The sequence below is a fragment of the Formica exsecta genome, unplaced genomic scaffold, assembly GCF_003651465.1.
Source record: "Formica exsecta isolate Colony F162 unplaced genomic scaffold, ASM365146v1 scaffold153, whole genome shotgun sequence".
Lineage (NCBI taxonomy): Eukaryota > Metazoa > Arthropoda > Insecta > Hymenoptera > Formicidae > Formica > Formica exsecta.
Genome location: NW_021848854.1, coordinates 76284 through 97046, shown reverse-complemented (window position 1 = coordinate 97046; position 20763 = coordinate 76284). Strand labels below are relative to the sequence as shown.

General features: G+C 34.7%; 1 protein-coding gene and 1 pseudogene across 7 annotated transcripts; both read right to left on the bottom strand.

Moving 5' to 3' along the window:
- Positions 1–1791: 1791 nt before the first annotated feature.
- On the bottom strand, positions 1792–11689 carry LOC115232970 (receptor-mediated endocytosis protein 6 homolog). 7 transcript variants are annotated; one of them, XM_029803149.1, is made up of 17 exons: positions 11187–11688; positions 10872–11039; positions 10640–10783; positions 9151–10492; positions 8853–9034; positions 7633–7792; positions 7380–7553; positions 7111–7272; positions 6734–6992; positions 5967–6049; positions 5482–5894; positions 4904–5375; positions 4472–4698; positions 4050–4306; positions 3763–3974; positions 3289–3674; positions 1792–3204 (listed from the first exon to the last, which is right to left on the bottom strand). In XM_029803149.1, the coding sequence occupies exons 3-17, from the start codon at positions 10769–10771 to the stop codon at positions 3073–3075; spliced, it is 4593 nt and encodes a 1530-aa protein (XP_029659009.1). In that variant the 5' UTR covers positions 10772–10783; positions 10872–11039; positions 11187–11688; the 3' UTR covers positions 1792–3072. The 7 variants fall into 7 exon arrangements, with proteins under 7 accessions (XP_029659009.1, XP_029659010.1, XP_029659011.1 ...); XM_029803150.1 differs by having other exon boundaries at positions 11381–11688; XM_029803151.1 differs by having other exon boundaries at positions 10640–10786; positions 10872–11689.
- A 2183-nt stretch (positions 11690–13872) lies between these two features.
- On the bottom strand, positions 13873–17984 carry LOC115232969 (annotated as a pseudogene).
- Positions 17985–20763: the final 2779 nt, after the last annotated feature.

Sequence of the window (20763 nt, the reverse complement as noted above, 5' to 3'; positions counted from 1 at the left end):
TGAAGTGCCTGTTAATGACCTTCAATCATAAAAACGGAAGATAGTACAAGCGTGCAAAAAAATTACAGACGCACAATATCAATCAGCCACTCGTTCTCTCATTGATAAGTGCAACGCTTGTCTCTGGCCTGGAGGCCATCATTTTAAACAAAACATTTAATAATTAAATTTTGATCACTTTAAAACAATAAAGAGAATAAACCTAGATTATTTCGACATTATTTATTCCTATAGTTGTAACTTAAGAAATTAATATCTCTGGAACGAAGCTTTTGTGATTTCCAGAGGAAAATCTTTTTTTGTTTTGACATTTTATACATTCATATTTCAAGTTTGGCCATTTAATCCGGGAACACCCTATATATCATTTTCCAAAATTAATTCTTTCGTTTCAATTTTTCAAGTTCATCGGGAGCCAATGATTAGACCTCGCTTTATTATATTTTGTGTTCTATTGATTGTCTTGCAAATCGTTTTGTGTGTTACGCGACTCAAGATCCAATGTGAATCATGAAAGTTAATCGCGGAGGAAAATGCGCGTAATTAGAATATTACACAAATTTCGAGTCAGTACCCAATGTTTTTTCTCGTAGATGTAACGCAGAAACACCTTTAGATGTTCTACGATAGAGAAACTAATCTCTTCCTTGTGCGTAAATCCACCTATTCGATGCGTATGTTTTTTCACGATCTTCTCGGTGTCTTACAATACCACCATCGTTTAATAATCACGGAAATAATTACTGTATACCTTCTTAAAAAAATTTTTCCCTCTAAGATTTCGAATCAAATCGCATATTGCTGACGTCTAAGCGTATTGAACTCTCGACGCACTCTGTTAATTCCTATTTCTTCTGTATTTCTATTACAATAATGTAATTTATTGTGTTACTTTGATATGTGGTTCCATATCGCGGTGCTAAGTGTACGAAGTACATGTTCTATCTCGTATTTGTGTTTATCCCATTTGACGGATATAACTTGTCAAACTTTCGCATGTAACCGCGTCCGAAAATGCGCCCTTCATCAACACATTGAACGTTTCTTATCTGCCCCTATGTCGTGTGTTCGTTAGAAAAAAAAAAAAATATCGGATATATTCTCTCAGGATATATACATACGCGAACAGACAAAATTCCACGATGGAATAAAAATTTAAGGATTTCCCTTAAAAATACGATTATCGACGCGGCCAATGCGAAAGTTGCGCGTGGCGGAGTTTTGTATTGTAGCAATGTGAATCCGCAGTCAAAGATAAATATATTGACAATTAATCGTTAATTTATTCCGCAAAGATACGATTAATTTATCGTTTCTCTCCTTTTCTTCGAAAAACATGCGATACGATGTGACGTGTGCGATATATACGCTGACGTCGTACAAAACGAAAAAAAGAAGAAAAAAAAATACGAAAATCAAAGCGCACCTTTTTTTTATGCGTTCCGGTACCGATAGTAAAACACCGGTAAGATATTAATGTTGTGTATATGATAATTGTGAGGTGTTATAAAATTTTTATTTGCTTTGCGCCTTATATACATATATTTAATGTAAGTGATAATTATTACTAGTTGTTTATTATAAATAAGAACGAATCACTCTTGTGTATACCAGTTAAATTGCTACATTAAAGTGTTAATATTATACTCGTTCAAATTGCGTCTCAATCGATTCCCTTCTCTTCCCTTTTTGAAAATTTTGCTTTTGACAGTCGTTGACGACTATTGCAAAGTCCCTGACACATTCAGCTGGATTATCCATTGCCTTATTTCATAATCTGTTATTTATTACGGTTACTCTTTTTTTTTTTTTTTTAATTAAACGCATTTATTATATCTTTTTCTTAACGTAGTTAAAAATTCTAGCAACTCTAATAGCCTTAGCCGCCCTACTTGATTAAGACAGCGGAAAACCGCGATTATTCGAAATCTGGGGAATGTGCCCTAAACAGTATTTAATTTACAAACGCATTAATAGCGTTTTTCTGTCTCTGTTTATTTTTAACACGTTATTGTTTATTTTACGTATATACATCTATTTTACGCGTTCATTTTATGCAGATTACGTGTTATTGCACATAGAAATGCAAAAACACATTGTATTTTCTTTTCCTAGTAATCATCTAATATCTTGTTTATTGTAAGATACTCGCAACTCGGCTCGCGTATTTGGCGCGACACTATGTTTCTTGATTATTATCAAGTTACTATAATATATATTAAAATCTTATCATATTATTAGTAATTTAATATTAATGATAGAAATTTAATAGTATTATGTGTACTATTTTCGTGATATCGATAGGTATTATGCGCTCACAAATTTGCAGAAGCTATTCTATATTTTATTATGCTCTTTATTAATATCTTATAATATTAATGTAATAGAGTAGTTTGATAGCATATGATATAGTTAACATAATACAAACTATTTTCGTAATATTGATGGGTATTATGCACTCACAAATTTGCGGAAGCTAATCTATTTTATTATGCTCTTTATATACGCGATTCGGATAGATCTCGATTATAAACATTTTGATGTGCACATTCTGAATAAAAGTAGCTACGAGAGCGACAATACTCTTCACGGATCTACGACGAAGTTTCGGTTTTTAGGGCGGCCGGGGGGAGGGGGGCACAATATAGAAAAAGTATTCCAACACAGTTAATCCTACTAAGTGATTATCAATCCTATAAGTTCTGTATTGTTTACACATAAATTATAGAATAATATCTAAACGTTTCTTTTTCGATGTCTTGTGAAATTGTACAATAGTTACAAATAAGGATAAAGCCATACTTTACGTATTACAATCTGATATTCAGTCTTTGCTAATGTTACGTAATAACGTGCGAAAGAACTAATAGTTAGATTGCTATTTGCGAATTTTAATCAAGATACCCGGAAGAGCATGAGACTGTTCAGTTAGCTTTATGTAAGATATTGGTCTTCTGTTATTTTTTCTTTTTTTTTATGGAATCGTCAAATTATAATTATGATACAACATTTCTACATTATCACCACAGCATCAAATCTAATCTTATTTATCATAATACTCCTGAGAAACTGTTAATCCATCGTCTTAATAAACTCGATCGCGGAGCAGAATTGCGTCCACCAATATTGTTCTTCGCCCTCCAATCGATTCCCATAGAAGCTGTCCACATATTGGACAGTTGACAGCAATGATGGAGGATTAGTCTGAAATTAAAGATGAGTTAATAACATATGTAATAATTTATCTTATTAATGACAAAATTATTGTTTCTGTTAACTTGTACATACCTTGATTATGACATAAACTAGAACTGGAATCAGGTCATCAGCAGCAGGTATCCCTCTTTCCGACGCCATGGAGAGAAGATTCATGATGGTAGTCGCGCAACGAAATACACACTGAAGCTTATCCCTAGGAGTCTTATACGCCGATATCACAGCCAATTCAGCCTGCGCCCATGGCCAGGGGCATTCATAATGGTAAACCTTTGGAATGCGTAGATCCTTGTGATTTGGACTTACAACTCTTGCCAATTTTTTAATGTGATCGTGAAGAAGCTGGTCCCTATATACATCTCCGTCTCCATTTGGATAAAGCGCATTGTGGTATACTCGTGCCATGACGGTTCTTTCCACCACGACTCTCGCCAGATCTAACTGATTAGTACTCGCCGCTAAAAAGTATGCGAGAGATAAATTTAGATATTCTGAATTGACCTAAATATAGAAATTACAATGCGATGAACGATTACATTCACATACATTGCCAGATTGGATCGTTGTCCATTTCGGCATGGATCTTTCCTAGAAAATTATCTACAAGATCTTGTTTCTCGTCGGCTAATGTAAGTTTTTTAAATTCGTCGCAAAAACGCAAGAGAAAAGCCTCCCTCTTCTCCAAAAAAACTCTCACACAAACGGATACAAGATGATTATTGATAGCATCCCGGTCGCATTTAACTCGCACGCATAATCTAAAAAATGTATAATCATTAGGCGGCCGCATCTTATATTAATTACACATTACAAAATAATATCTATATAGTTACCTATCTAGGTGAGCTAATGTCGAGAGCAATCCTTGACGACATCTAATTAAATACGCGATATAAGGGGATCGTTTTTGATAATCTTCTCGAAGCGATTTGAAGAGTTTTCTACATCCATCGTCATTAAACAGACGCACGCAACGTAAAGTCTCATGAAGATGAGCTATCAATGCTCTATCCTGCAAGTTTATCGCTTCTGCCAATTGTAGTTGCAAAAACGCAACCAATTCGTTTTCTTTCTGTGACCAACAGTGTCTCTGTGAAAGAAACGTTTATATGAAATTTCGTTTATCGTATCATAAAAAATACAGAGACAAATGCAAATATTTGAACATATAGTAAATTCATAAAAAAAGATTAAACTTTATCTGATATACCATAAATTAGTATATATATATAAAAAATTAATGTAATAAATATACCTCAGAAGTATTCCATGGAATGTGTTGTAGGTCAGCGGTACTAAGTACCATACGTAATTTTCTTTTAGCATCCGCAAAAGCATAAGACAACTCTACATTATTTGGATCGATTGAAAGTCTTTCATCTTCTACTTCTTTTGTGCGAGATTGGTTGCTCTCAACCGAGGCTGTGTCACTAGTCGCACTTGGTTTTCTCCTGTACTTTGCTAATATGTCATCGATAGTATCTGAAATTATATAACAAAAAGTCTATTAGATTGCATTTAATACAATGACTTATGTTTTTTTCTTGCATTACTTTTATATTTATCTAAAATTTAATTATACAATATCGAAACCATTAAGAAAGATTGATAGATATAAAAACTGCTGTTTTAATCATATTATTTATGATATAATTGCGAAGATATTAATTATTCATTAAAATCTTACCACCCGCGACATTACCGGATGATGTCACATCCTCCGACATAATCCTGCGTATTCTATGTCTGCATATATCGACGCCGTCACCAGCAGCCTCTCGATCGTAGCATCTTTCGTCTGTCCCGCGAATAGCTTTACCCCTACGATTTCTCAGCGACAACTTCAATTTACCAAAGAAGCCACGCTTGTTCTTCTGATCGTCGTCCAACAGTTCTTTATCGCCGCGCTCTGCAGTCATGTCAAAACTTATGCTCTTTGGAATCGCTCCCGTTGATGCATTTGGCTTAGAAAAGTTGGGACTCGAACTGTCTATCGTGTCACAATTGCCATTAATTGCTGGCGTCGGTAACGGTAAATCCGATGCCGAAATGTTACTCTTGATACGAGATTCCGATCCGGAACTGCTACTGGATGTTAAACTAGCCGTGCTCAATCGGCCTACGGTATCTCCGACTGATGCCATACAGCTGTCCAACTCCTAATTTACAGTATCCACATAGTTAAATCCGTATGCGTGTGTGTAAAATTTACGAAAAAAAGTATAATGAAATGTGGCAGAAAAAATAAGCGAAGAAATTGCAAACCTCTGTTTTCACGTCGCCATTCTGGGACTTTTCTGGCAAAACAGGCGCAGAAATATGATTAGCTAACAGCAATGCCGGTGCGACTGCGGCTGCAGCGATGTGATTGTGCGCGGTTGTCTGACGTTCGACTTGCTTACCATTGTCAATGTGAAGTTTATCTATCAAATGGACCAGCCTGTCTTCCCGTAATGGTTTACCGTAATCCGTATTGTTTATATTATTAGCATTTTTATCTACATATTCCATTGTACTACGTCGATAATCAGACTTGGTTCCACCACGACCTGTTACGTTAGATGACGAAGGTAACGGAGATGTTGTCGGTGATGGCTGAATTACCACTGAAGTCCCTATGTCAGGATCCTCTCGAATTCCCGAAAGTGATGAAAAATTAATGCCTGAAGACTCTGGACCTGAAATCATTAAGTAAATATACAAACTGTGATTGGAAAAACTACTTGATAAAATAATTATGCTATACTTACACGGAGTGGCGGATTGAAGCGTTTCTTCGTTTCCTTCAGAGTCGGCGCGACTTTCTATTTCGGATCTAGCTGTATCGTCAGACCTATGTTGGAAATATCGTAAATGAATAAATTATAATATTCTTATTTACTTTTTTTAATAAAAAATTGAAAAAATATCTTACTTTAAGATATATTTTGATATAAAAAATAAAATATCTCGTAAAATATTTAGTTCTCGATAATCTTACCGTAATACTTTCATGTACAGAATAATGAGACGAATTAATTCGTGTAAAAAAAAGCAAATAATTGTTTAAAAAAAATACATTGTAAATAAGTATACTTTTTTTTTTTAAATAATTATTTTGTTTATACTAATTGATTCGTCTCATTATTCTGTACATAAAAGTATTACGGTAAGATTATCGAAAACTAAATATTTTACGAGATATTTTATTTTTTATATCAAAATATGTCAGATTAAAATATAAAATAACTCAAAAAGTACTTAATGAAAAAATACTTTATTATAGTGTTTTGAAAACCTCTCGAGATAAGTTACAAGAATATGCAATAAAAAATGGGGGGGAGTTCTATTTAAGAAAACATCGATCACATTGACTTGGCCTTGAAAAGGTCATTCAAGGTCAAGTCCATATTTTCATCATGTGACCCCCTGTGAATCATACAACTTTTGTCTAAAACGTTTTTGTCTTAAACTTATAGATTTCATATATATTACATTATATATATATAAATGTAATATAATACACAAAATAATGTACCTAGCAACGCTAGCAGTATCATCAGTATCTACTTCAGTCAACCTTTCCGAATCACTGGCCAATACATCTGTACTCCAGGCTTCAGAAGCGGTTTCACTGATGTCTAACATGGTTGGTGTAGGCTCGGGTGGCAGAATAGGTACAACTTGTTCAGGAGGGACAAGAAAAGGTATTCGATCTTGTTGTTCAACTATTTCACTATCTGAGGCCAACACATCCGTAGACCAAGTATCGGATACCATAGAAACAGTCTCGTCTCCTAAAAAAGAAAGATAAAAATGATATTAACAAAATTTTGCTATTAAATATAAATATTGTGCAAATAATATATTAATCATATCTACGTCTTTATATGTGTCAATATTTGTATTTGTTACCTTCAATAAGCTTCTTAATTTCAAATTTACAAAATTTGTCATCAATTTCAGATCGACTTTGCTTAGTTGGGATATTAGGTGGCGGCAAATCCAGTTGCCTCACTTCACCTACAGCGCGCCCATCGTCTCCTTCGGTAATTTGGGATGACGGTGTATCTCGACCTGATGATTATATGCAAAGTTATGCAATTTGTAAAAATATAAAAAATATTTTTGTAGCCAAATATTAAAATAAAAGAAATATGCTATAAGACATAGGGTTAATGTACCTGATATATTAGGAGTTCCTCTTCCCGATACATTAGCAGACACCATGTCCGAGAGATTATCATTCTGATCTTCCGTCTCTAACTCTAGAGAAGAAGCGACACTGTGATTGGAAGCAGCCTCTGATACAGCTTCCAAGTTATCTGACGTATTACCAATCGAGCCTTCGAACAATACTAATTATTTTTAATGTGTAGATGTGTCATAAAAGCCAAACAATATATGTATAATACTCAATATTAGTAAGTGATATACCTTCGTCATGTGATAGCGAAAATCGAGTCCTCTTTTCCTGCGTTTCGATACGTTCGCAATTACTATTCTCTTGTCTAGTATGTTCAGTAGATGCATCATCAGGAAGATTCAAAGTAACAGGTCCATTCTCCATACCACTTTGGAGCTCCATGCATAAAACCTAAAAATAATAAAACAATGAAATTTTATTTGATAATTTTAATGAATTAATTTTGAACATAGTACTTTTTCCATTGTAAAACATGTAATAAAAATATAAATGAAAAGCAATATTATATATTATTAATAAATAAGTATATATACAGGGTGAGTCTTTTTAATCTTAGTAGGCAAATATTTTTTGAAAAGGCTTCGACAAGGGCTATAAGAATATGCAATAAAAAATAGAGGTTTCAATTTAAAAAATTCAATGTGATCTTGATAAAATCTTAACAATGCCACCACCCAAGATCTAACTAATATTCCTATCTTCTTTCCCCCTCAGAACCAAACAACCTTTGTAAAAAAAGTTCCCTTCTAAAACTTACAGGTTATGAGATATTTGCCTGTTAATATTAAAAAGACTCATCCTGTACATATATATTACATTAAGGGGATCCTGGACCATCATGTTTTTACCAACCAAACGCAATTTTTTGATTTTACCAGTTTTTATAATGGCTAAACAGAATTACAAATGCTTTTACACGATTAAAGTACATACATCAAGACTCTATGGGACAGTCAACTTCATGCTGAAAACGAAAAAAAGTTTTTTAACTTCTTTTCGTTTTCAGCATGAAGTTGACTGTCCCATAGAGTATTGATGTATGTACTTTAATCGTGTAAAAGCATTTGTAATTCTGTTTAGCCATTATAAAAACTGATAAAATCAAAAAATTGCGTTCGGTTGGTAAAAACATGATGGTCCAGGATCCCCTTAACATTTGTAATAAATTTTATAAAGATATGTATAAAACTAATTTGCCAAATACACACAGACACATTCTTTTTAGAAATAAACAATATATGTATAAATTATAAAACTTATTATGATAGGCTCTAAATATCAATTAATATTAGCTAAAATATAAAGCGATGGGCAAATGAGAGCCGAATGCGCTGGATGAGGGGCGCCAAAATTGTGTTCTTCATGTTGTATGTGAATATGTATTTATTAAATGTTTCGGTCCGAAAATTGGACCATCTTCAGTTATATATATATATATATATATACAGACTTTCTGTTCACTGAGTAGTCCTATAGATTCTCCAATTGTTGGACCAAAAGGTATGACTAGTACATCTTGGGAATTCTTATCCAAAATTTCCTCTTCAGGAGTAGAAGTGCCATTAGATTCCTCTACATTTTCAGTTGTTATATTTGGTGAGAATGTAGTCATCCTTATACCACGTCCCTTTCCTATTATAAAACATTTTATATTAATATCGCGTTTTACAATTTCCAATAATCACAAAAAAAATTGTATTGTTGTATAATATTATTCGTGCAATATTATTTAATCATTATTAATATACCTTTTCCTGTAGCAACACCTCGTTTGTTAGGTGTTTCCATGTATTCATTATTCAATTTATTATTATGCAATAAACCCGATGGTAATTGTGACAGCATCTCTGCTAATTGTTTTCTATCAAATGTATTATGCGATATTGCTTCTGCATTGTTATCACTGATAATCGTATTTAAAAATGTAATTAAGGAATTCAATTCACTTTCCGTAAATAGTGCTGCGGATCGTGACAGGCCTTGAAGTTTATTATTGTCAATCATTGTTGGTTCCTCCTCCAATTCTTCTGTTGCACCATCCAACATTGAGTCTATTATGGAAGACACCGAATCTTTCTCGAATTTCTTATACAGATCAATAACCTTATTATCAATACTTTGATACTTCTGCAGTGAAAGCATTTGTAAAATTTGTCCAACTTGTATGAGATTAAATCTCGCGACATAGCTTATCGGTGCATCAGTGATACCGTAAGGTTCGGGATTAACTATAGCAGGACAAATAAAATATGTGAATACAAGATCAGTGCACATAGCATGCACTTCTTTTGGATCTACATTTCCATTCTTACTAAAAAGTCCTGCCATTTGTCTTACAAGCCAGCAAACACTTGTAGGAAAGCAGTGCATTGTTTCGCGAATATTGACAATAAATCTCTGTGTAATACGATATAAAGAATTGACTGTCCACAATCTGTAACGTTGTAACTTTGCTTGATATTCAGGCGTGCCTTCTTTCCCGAATTTCTTCAATCTTTCTGCAGGTGGAAATCTAATAGGCGCTTTGTCCGGATCAACGTCCAGAAACATTTCATCTTCCATGAGTAATTGCACAATAGGATTGTGCAAAGCTGCTGTTAAGAAGAGCTTTGCAGAGAACAAGCTTTCGTGAAAGATCGAATAAAATCTGGAAAATGCACATGTGCCATGCCTGAGTAATCTTCGTGGATTATCAGATGGGATTATCTGCAGCAGCATAAGATGCCTCAGCAATCGAAGAACCAAACTTTTATCTTCCGGCAATATGCAGCTGCCATACAATCCAGCAGCTAAGCACTGCACAATTGTCTGCATTGATTCTGGAATGACTTTGTCTCCTTCGACCAAACATAAAGCAAGAAGCTTGGGTGACTTCCGCAATGCACCCAGAAATTCTCCATAAGATAAACATGCTTGGTAACGTAAATACTTATATGCATCGATAAAATGTGAATTTTCCAATGCATTCGCTCTTAGGCAACATGAAGCTGGAGTGCAATCTGGCCTTGCTACTATTAAGCGATTCAGATTAACTCTCTGTTGAGCAGTTACCCATGCTTGCTGTGCTAATTGCGACGATATATATAAGACCTAGAAATAATAGAATCTTGTGAAAGATACATTGCTATTAAATTAATGCGTTTAAATTTATCCTGTCAAATATTATACTGAAGACTTACAATTTGCAAATGTTGTAATTGGTATTAGAAAATTGCTAGATATATGGATATTACTTACCCGTTCATTAAGAGTTTGCAAGTTTTGCTGTTCTGAGTTGACAAACAATCTTTCTTGCCGCAAATGACAAGCTAATTCCATCATATCCCACTGTAGCGTCTCATGGGAATCGATACTGTTAATCGATGACATTATTGGCTGTGCCTTCAACATTAAAAACAAAAATACACAAAAGAGATGAACAACTACAGAATTGAATCGTATATGAAAGGAATGTTATTTGCGTAGTTACTTGCGTACAATCCTGTTAGTCAGTTATCTTGAGCATTAATAACAATGAGGCACAAAATATATGCGGCGCACTTCACAATGAACTTCAAGAGAAGTACTTTCGAGCATTTGTTTTTTTTTATTTCTCGAATTTACGAAAAATTGCGCGCGAAAGTATACATCACCTCACCTAACGGAGTAAAGAGAGATTTCAATTCAGACGGAACGCGGACAATCTCAGATATTGCATAATGCATCAGCAAAAAATATGCGAGCATAGTTTCGCGACAATATCGTAGGAATGGACACTTCAATGTGAAAAAATTAAAGCGATTACCGTCCCGTGCGAATGCGTATACGATGTCGCGCGAATAGGCTCGGCCTGTTATTGTTACATCTCGGACACGCGTGATATACGAAAGATAAATCTCGCTTCTACGCATCTCGTTCCTTTCATCCCTTTGTCACATGTCAATCTAATCGCGTGCAGCAATATGCCACCGATCCCGATCCTCGATGTTCAATACTTACACGTCGTTGATAGCAATGATTAGACGGTTTGTTGTTATCTTTTGTAGATTAGAATAACACCCCCAATGACACACGATCATTTTATGTTATAGGTTAGATTTCTTTCTATAAATGGCCGCAGGTGTTGTGGGTCTAAGCTCGGACGGAGAAAACGTTCGGTACTCTACTCCACCAGAGAGAGAAGCCTGACCTGAGAAACGTCACGGTCACGGCCCGGTTTTAGGTGATCAGAAACGCCCTCTGTAGACATAGAAACGTGGACGTTGAATTACGTAGCCAATGTCCACGAATGTTCTCAATGGGTACCGCATAATGTGCACAGTTTCGGTTGCGTTCCGTATAACCGTATAACCGTTTCCTGAAGGAGTCTTCTGCATAGAGCCGGGCCCGGTAGACAACGAGGAATTGCGGGGAGCTTTGGCGAAAAATCTCCCCAACGCCGTCATCCCATGGTTTGTCCCGGGGCATTTATTCCCTGTCGCCATCCCTATCGAAATCCTTTGCAGGAGATTTACCCCTTCCATCATCCATCTCTAGGAAATCCCTTAACTCCCCTTCATTTTTGCTATAGACAAAGATTTTTTTTTGTTATTCTAAGAATTATTATAAAACCAATCAGAACCATAAATTTAATATTAAACTCTCTCCTACACCGTTCTGATGGATGATCCCCGTAATCATGTAACGCGCATACATATACTCACCCCACAGATTAATATACAGATAGCCAAAGGCCCGTATGAAGGCGAGACCGGCATTTCCGTGCAACACACTTTGCCCCTTACCGACTCATTTTGCCCCTGGTTTGAGTCTGGGCTAAACTCCGTTGACTTTACCAAAAAACTTTGCCCCTGGTTCGAGTCCAGGCTAAATTCCTTTGATTTTATCAACAGACTTTGCCTCTGGTGCGAATCCAGGCTAATCATGAGACGAATGAAATGTAAGAGACTTGGCCTTTTATTGTTTCGCTCGCTCCTGAGATAATGATAAGAGTGAGCGAGACAATGACAAGAGTGAGCGAGAGGAGAATAGCAACGTGCAAAGAAGATTCGAGGATCAAGATCGAGCTTTTATGAATGCTGCTATTCCTCTTTCGCTCACTCCTGTGATTGTCTCGCTCACTCTTATTATTGTCTTATTAGAAGCGAGCGAGACAATAATAAGAGCAAGTAAGAAAAAGGACGGCAAAGGCTCGATCTTCGAGTCTTCTTTGGATGTTGCTATTTTCCTCTTGCTTGCTTCTGTTAATGTTTCATTCCTATATTGTCTTACTTGCATTCATATATTCGTTTTGCTCACTTTCAATGCTCATCTCGTTCGCTACAAGCTTGTTGCCGACAAGCGGCCGATGAGAAACTATGAAAATTTGTAAAAGAGAGATAAATATATTATTAAACAATAAAAGTATTATTATTTTTATTATTTTTAAGTGATATATTTACACATATAAAAGAAATTACACACACACATATATATATGTATATAAATACACAAACATATGAAATAAGTTATACATATACACAATATACAGTATGTCGGATTTAAATAAATTGACTGATTACAATATATTAGGTCTACCGGAAAGTTCTGTCCGTTTTTGGAATAAAACAAAATACAAATTTTTATTACCGTCAATAAACTTTATTAAATAATGTAATTGCAATTATTATTAATGATTTCTTGCCAGCGTGAGGGCAATTTGTATATCCCATTTTCGAAAAATGTTTTATCTTTTGATGCCTTATTTCGAGAGCTTTTCAAAACACTATAATAAAGTATTTTTTTTTATTAAGTACTTTTTGAGTTTTTTTATATTTTAATCTGACATATTTTGATATAAAAAATAAAATATCTCGTAAAATATTTAGTTTTCGATAATCTTACCGTAATACTTTTATGTACAGAATAATGAGACAAATCAATTAGTGTAAAGAAAAAAACAAATAATTGTTTTAAAAAATACATTGTAAATAATTACATATTTTTTCTTAAAAACAATTATTTTTTTTTACTAATTGATTGACTCTCCATTCATTTGAGTTTAGACGTAACAAATACATTTAATAAGATTGTAACAATCAAACCAAAAGCTAACAACTTGTGGTATTCGAGGAAACGTAAAAATCACGCACTTACACTAATTATGATATTATTAACCATATTATTCAGATTTTCCAATAAAATATTATAAAATTTTATTCTATACAAATACTTCTGACTATCTAATAGAATCGTTGATGCGATGATCAATTGAAACACTACTAAAATGGAATTGCAGATCTCTTCAAGCAGATTCATATATATTAGTAAAACAAATCTATGCGAACTGACAATAACAATCTAAGGCCTATATTCAAAGCCGTTTTCGAGCTAAAGAGCGTATTAATAATAAGAGTTTATTAGAAATAAAGAGAAATACGAGCAATATAAAATTTTATTCTTTTCATTTAACATGTTTTTGAAATATTAACAATTTAATGTAATAAAGATATAAAGATCCGAAACTAATAAAATATGAGAGAGAAAGATTACACATAAAAGTAATGAAATAATTAATTAGAAATAAAACATATTTAACGTAAAGTATACACATAATCACACATTAGATCATTTTATTGTACAAAATATTTTCATTAATTTCTTATATTCACGCGATATCTGTGTTAGTTCTGAACGATTATTTGCGGCTGATTGGGATAAATTTTATGTAAACTGGATGAGACGAACGAATTACGATATCGGTCTTCAATCGGATATGCTTTAAACAATCTACGGGCTCCAAGTAAAAATTGTGCACTAAAGAAGCCATCATAGCTTTTAACTCCAGCAGAGCGAATCGTTGACCTACAAATCAAAGTCTTATCAAAAACTATGAACACAAAGAGAGAAGAAAATCGCGAGCAATTCACCTATGCAATTCCTCGATCCTGCGCTGAATGGTAGATAGGAATAAAGATGACGATTCCATATCCTCTCGGGCAAAAATCTGTCCGGATCAAATACTTCTGGATTTGACCAAAAATTGGGATCTCGGTGAACTCCATAAAAATTAAGATGTAAGTTCGTTCCAGCAGGTATAACATATGAGTCTGAAAAACGTATTATAAAATTACAAAATATAAAAATTTATGAAATTAAGAGTTCTTTTAAAAAATAACATGAACATAATATTGTATTATATAATATTGTATTCTTAAATAGTGTAGTATATAATATTGTGTAGTATATAATATTGTATTCTTAAAGTGTTAAAGCAATTAAACTTATTTTACATTCAATAACATATACTCTGCAAAATGTGACATGTTCAAAGATATATGCAGCAAAAAAAGTGATTAATTACGTAATTTTACATCCTGCTCAAGTCTTCGTATTATAGAAGGCGCGATGGTATATAAACGTAGCGTTTCCTTTAAACATCTGTCTAAATATTCTAAATCTTGCAACGATTTCATAGTAAATTTCCCTCCGTTCTCTTGCATCACGGTATTGACTTCAACCCTCACACGTTCCTGTGTCATCGATAATAATTAAAGTGTATTTCTCAATACTTTGTTTTTATATGCATAGATATAAATAAATTTTTAATAAATAAATGAAAAAATACATTGCAACAAAAGTGTATATCCGTTCTACTTTCAATTATAATCGCAATTTCAATAATATATCGCAATATACTGAGAAAAAGGTACCTGGATCTTTGTGTTCAGCTAATAGTAACAAAGCAAAGGTCATGCTCATCGCTGTAGTATCGTGACCCTGTAATCATTATCATATGCATATCATCATATCATCAAACGTGCTTAGATGAAGTAAAAATTTAAAGAAAGATTACAGATATATACCCCAAACATAAAAATCTCGACTTCTTCTTTGATGTCCAAATCAGTTAAAAAATTGTCTCGAGATGCCGCTATTAAAAGATCCAACAGGGCTAACCGCTTTTTTTTAACTAAGAATAAAAAAAAACACATTAGCGTCAATTTCATTTTTGCATGTCGTGCTTTAATTATATAACATTGTTTCTGTTTAAAAAATTTTCTATACGTATTAGAAATAATAATGATTTAATTTTACAGCATTATGTGTTTAGTATAAGTATTACAGACATAATTTAAAATATTAGATTGCGTAATCGAACTAAAATAGAAGTTGTGATCTCTTACATACTTTCAAATACTTTGACATCATCTATTTCCGTCTCTTCGTCATTTTCAAGAGTTTTCAAATATCGATCATTGGTACGTTCGTGATAAAGTTTTCTTTCCGCGATGACCTACACACGAGTACGATATTAAATTTTTTAAATGATTTTTTGTATTAAATAACAATAGCACATCGTACTATAAATTAATTAGCATAATGTATTATTAATATTTATGATTAATCACGTAATCTTACGGTACGAAGATTACGAAATTTATTGTAATTTTATATACAAGACAGAATTTAGCGGATTTAAAATAACATGATTTATAACATACTTTTTCCGTAAATCCATGCTCTTCTAAAAATATTATATTTGTTTTAACTATAGATTTTTTGATCAAATATGATTTCTCTTCAGATTTTATTGCACAATTCATTTTACTTAATATTTCAATATTCTAACATTTACAATATTTTCAATATTTTAAAGATTGAAACAATTTTCATTTTGAAATAAAACATTTAACGAAGCACGTACAATAGATTTTGATCCCTAAACGCGGCTTAAAACAAATCGACGTCTCAAACTAATTGTTCACTTTTACATGATTATTCAATATTTAATTTGTTATTCAAAATATATATAGAAAATATATATTACACACAAAAAGAATTACCTCAAAATAATGTAGTATGTCCAGCGTGAAGGAAGCAAATACGAAATATCTGGTCTGGAAAATTTTCCGTTCTAGATTCTAGAATCTAGAAGATGCCGGCCGGAAAACGATTATCACGTTTTACACGGTTATTTACACCGCTATCACGTCTCATACAATTATCACGTTTTACACGTATCACGTTTTACACAATTATTACGGTTTTATTAGCCAAGTTTTTATAAAACAAAGAGAACAAACCAAATAATATAGAGCACACTGAAAAGAATGCGACTATATATGGCCGATCAGGTCTTTGTCGTCCAATGCCACGTGCTACCGAAAATATAATCGTGATGCCAGCGCCATCAGACTTTTTGATGTGTCACTATATATTAAATTCTGCGTAACTCAAAAGTACATTCTGAGAATATACGAGAATATATGAGAAATAAATATACTATAAGGGATATTACAAGTATATTCTGAGAATATACGAGAAATAATATACTGTAAGATATATTATAAGTATATTCTGGAAATATACGAGAAATAATATACTACAAAAAATGTTATAGGGATGTTCTCAGTATATTATATATAGTACGTATATTCACAGTATCAGTATAGAATATTCGAATGATATCATGTGCTGTTAGGGGTAGCTATAACATTTTTTAATTCGCTATCATCATTAATGTTATCAGTCTCGTTTACTTCATTTATAATATAGTTGTGATAGTTAGAACTGCTTGTTTGTACATTATTATTATATTGAAACTGATGATCTTTTAAGAATGTAGGTTCAATAAATGCTTTCTTAGTACCATGTGAATTATAAGTATCAACTTCTTCAGTAGTATCATCATATAAATTTAAATTAAAAGAATCCTCAGAAGAAATATTTACAATATGCTGATTCGAAATATGTTCATGACACCCTGCAATATATGTATCAATATTATTCGCAATAATTCGCCTACTATGACGTCGAGAAACAAGTTTTCTTTTTCGCGCGTTATTCATATTTCTTACAATACAGCAATAATTATATAATAAGTTTTACACTACGCTGCAAACATTGAAATAAATATTCAATAATTAAGTAGTAAGAAACAAATCAAAAACTTTAAATAAATATACATTTTGTTATAGCCCAAAACGGCTATAACCAAATTAGTATAATTATTAATTATTAAATATTATTTAACGTCTTTCGACTATAACTCGAAGTCGAGAAAGACGTATAAAGTTACGAGCGCAATCGCTGACAAAGCGAGCCACGCGCGGAGGCCACGCGATCGCGAGACTTGAAGAACGACGCGCCGGAAATGCAAGCAAAGAATATACGTAGCTTGCATCCGGGTTTTTTCCACCCGGAATCGAGCGACACGACCACAAGACAAGAAGATTTAAAGCAGATGTATAAGAATAAATGACTTTATTTCTACAACGACTACATAATTGTTCACACGGCGAGACGACCCTGCTCGATCCTGAGCTCCTTAGCTCCTAGTGGCCAACGATCCCAGAACAAACTCTGTGCCTCCACAGAGAGGCACAACAAAATTGGTGGCAGCGGTGGGATGTGCCAAAGGATCGCCAGCCAACTCGCCGAATAAAGACCTGTAAAAAACCAAAAGAGTAAATAATAGGCACGTCAGCAAACAAGTTAAAGCCGACGGACACAAGCAGAAGCAACATATACGGACGACACAAGCAGTACGAGAATCACGGCCAAGCAGCTGAAACTCGAGTAGGAACGCCAGTGTCGAAGGACCAACGCCGACCTACAACATCTCTAAAGACGACGCATCGCCGCCGGGCAACGACCGCCGTACGACGAGCATCAGACCGCCAGTGTTATCAGCCGCCGAGCGAGAGATTGCAGCATCAGCAACCTACTGACCCAGTGAGCGAACATGCGAGCCGTCTTATTACTGTAAGTCCGTAATATATTTATAATTGCGTGAATGTCGGAAGATTCTAATGTACCGAAACCGACAGCGAACCGATCGTGGTTATTAAGCGAACCAGCGCGACGAGCGATTAGCTTAAGTCTAACACCGCGAAAAAATTTTGATAACGCGCGAAGAAATTTAGACACTCAATACTCGAGCGAAAGCGAGCCCGAGTTACCGGAGAACGTCGTCAAGGAATGCGAATTTTCGTTCAATATTTTCGACGAAAGCCTATTTCCGTGTGATACGACTGACCTCACTGACCACACTCAACGCGAGACTAGACTTACGCGACCGTATATTAGCAGAACTCCAAGTAGAGTATCTTTCCGACGCGAATTTTCACTAACCTCCTACGAGAGCAGCGCGGTAGACGAAGAAATAGAAAACATGCGACGATCCATCCGCCAGATGGACCAAAATATAGCGAAGGCCGACCGCACGCCGCCACCCGAAAAAAACCGCGAAGAAAGAGGAGATTATACACAGATCATCCACATTTTAAATGAAATACGCGCGGATATTAATTCGTTAAACATACGAGTAACGCGACTAGAAAGAGCGGACACACAATTACCCCGTCATACAGATACTCGCAGGGAAAACGATAACGATGCGTTTGAAACAACATATGGGCGAACGAGACGCGATATCAGAAATCGACGAAGCGTCGCCCCGAATTATCTGCCGTTAAAAGAAGCAAGAATAATGATCCCCGAGTTCGACGGAACCTCGCGACATAAACTGCAAGAATTTTTAAATGCGTGTAAATACGCTGTTGAGAACATAAATCCCGCGGACGAAGAATCGTTAATTCAAGCAATCTTATTTACAAAATTAAAAGGGAAAGCGATGCAGGAATCTGAGACGCGAGATATACAAACGTTCGACGAATTAAAACAGCAATTGAAACTTGTTACCAATTTAAACAAAGTACTACGCACTTACAAATCGAGTTCAATTCATTAAGACAAAAATCAAATGAAACCGCGTACGCTTTCGGACAATGCGTTGAATTACTAGCAATGAAATTGTACGATGCTATGATTGAAGAAGAAGAGGACTTCTCACTATCAAAACGCACGATCTAACACACGATTAAAAAGCAGGCGTTGATAAATTTTCAAATCGGATTACGCGACGAATTAAAGGTACTCGTACGCGCGCAACGATATACGACGCTCCAAGAAGCGATAACGGGCGCAAGCGTTGAAGAAAAACTTATCGGACCAACGGCAAGAATAAGCAACTTCCCGAATAAAAATAAATACGAATCGAACAATTCGCGACAGATTCAAAATTCGACTCCGCAATGCTTAAAATGTGGAAAAAATGGACATTACGGACGCGATTGTCAAAGTAGTCGATACGCGCTTCCTAAACCGGAAAAATCCACGCGGATAAATGCAATAAATAAATACTGCAAACATTGTCAAAAAACCGGACACATTCGCAACGAATGCTGGAGTTTGAACGGTAAACCGAAAACTGATACGAATAAAATAAAAGATGGTAACCAGAAAGCGAAGATGATAAAAGCGAATCTAAAAAGAAACAACCGCGACCTGCGTCCGAATATCACGTTACGTATATTAAAAATATGCCGCGCACACAGAAGAAAACAGATTTATTGTTAGTAACATTACCCATGCGACAAGCAAAGGATGAAAAAATACGGATGTTATACGATTCAGGATCGACCATTTCGTTAATAAAATTAAAACAATTAAAAGACGACACCATATACGAGGATAAGATCGCGCTCACCGGCATAACCGGACATAAAGTACATACAATAGCAAAAATGTACGCTACAATAAAAGTAAATGGACATAAAATAAAACATGCATTTTACGTAGTAAAAGATGACATTCCGATCGAATACGAAGGGATTCTAGGGATTGATTTCCTCCGACAACACTCAGTATCCTGCGACTACAAACAAAATCAACTAAAAATAGGAAACGCCGTGCTCACATTCCATTCATTTAATAAAATAATTCTAAAACCGCGCAGTGAAACCATTGTAAAAGCAGCAACCAATCAAAACCGGATAGGAATAGTACGAGCGGAAGAAACAGCTCCAGGAATCTATATCGGAAATTGCTTAGTAGAATCAAAAGATCACGCATGCCCCGTTAGTGTAATGAATACGACCGATACAGAAGTCGAAATACAGACGCTGCATGTTGTTCTCGAAGATGTAGAATACGACGAAATACACACTATACAAACGAGAATAAATTCTAAACTTACTTCCTCACGATACTCGCAAATTTGACAACTACTACAAACACAGCATTTAAATTCAGAAGAAAAACAGGCACTCTTACGGATATGCGAAGAATATTACGATACAGTTCAGTTGGACGGAGAACCACTGACGTGCACCGCGACGGTAGAGCACGAGATAAACATGCGCGCCGATACCTCACCGGTAAACACGAGACCGTATCGCCTTCCGGAAAGGCATAAGACGGAAGTAAATAAACAAGTATAAGAAATGTTAAAAAAACGGCATAATCCGAACAAGCGCGAGTCAACGGAACGCACCCCTATTAGTGGTACCGAAAAAAGCCGATGCATCTGGAAAACCAAAGCTCCGAATAGTAGTCGA

What these genes read in the sequence shown, in the direction of transcription:
- LOC115232970 (XM_029803146.1), bottom strand. Translation starts at nt 10,792, where the DNA reads ATGTTGAAGGCACAGCCAATAATGTCATCGATTAACAGTATCGATTCC. An exon ending in AGGTGTTGCTACAGGAAAAG is followed by an intron (nt 9,035 to 9,150) that starts GTATATTAATAA and finishes GTTTTATAATAG; the next exon opens with GAAAGGGACGTGGTATAAGG. An exon ending in TTCCATGGAATACTTCTGAG is followed by an intron (nt 4,307 to 4,471) that starts GTATATTTATTA and finishes TTTCTTTCACAG; the next exon opens with AGACACTGTTGGTCACAGAA.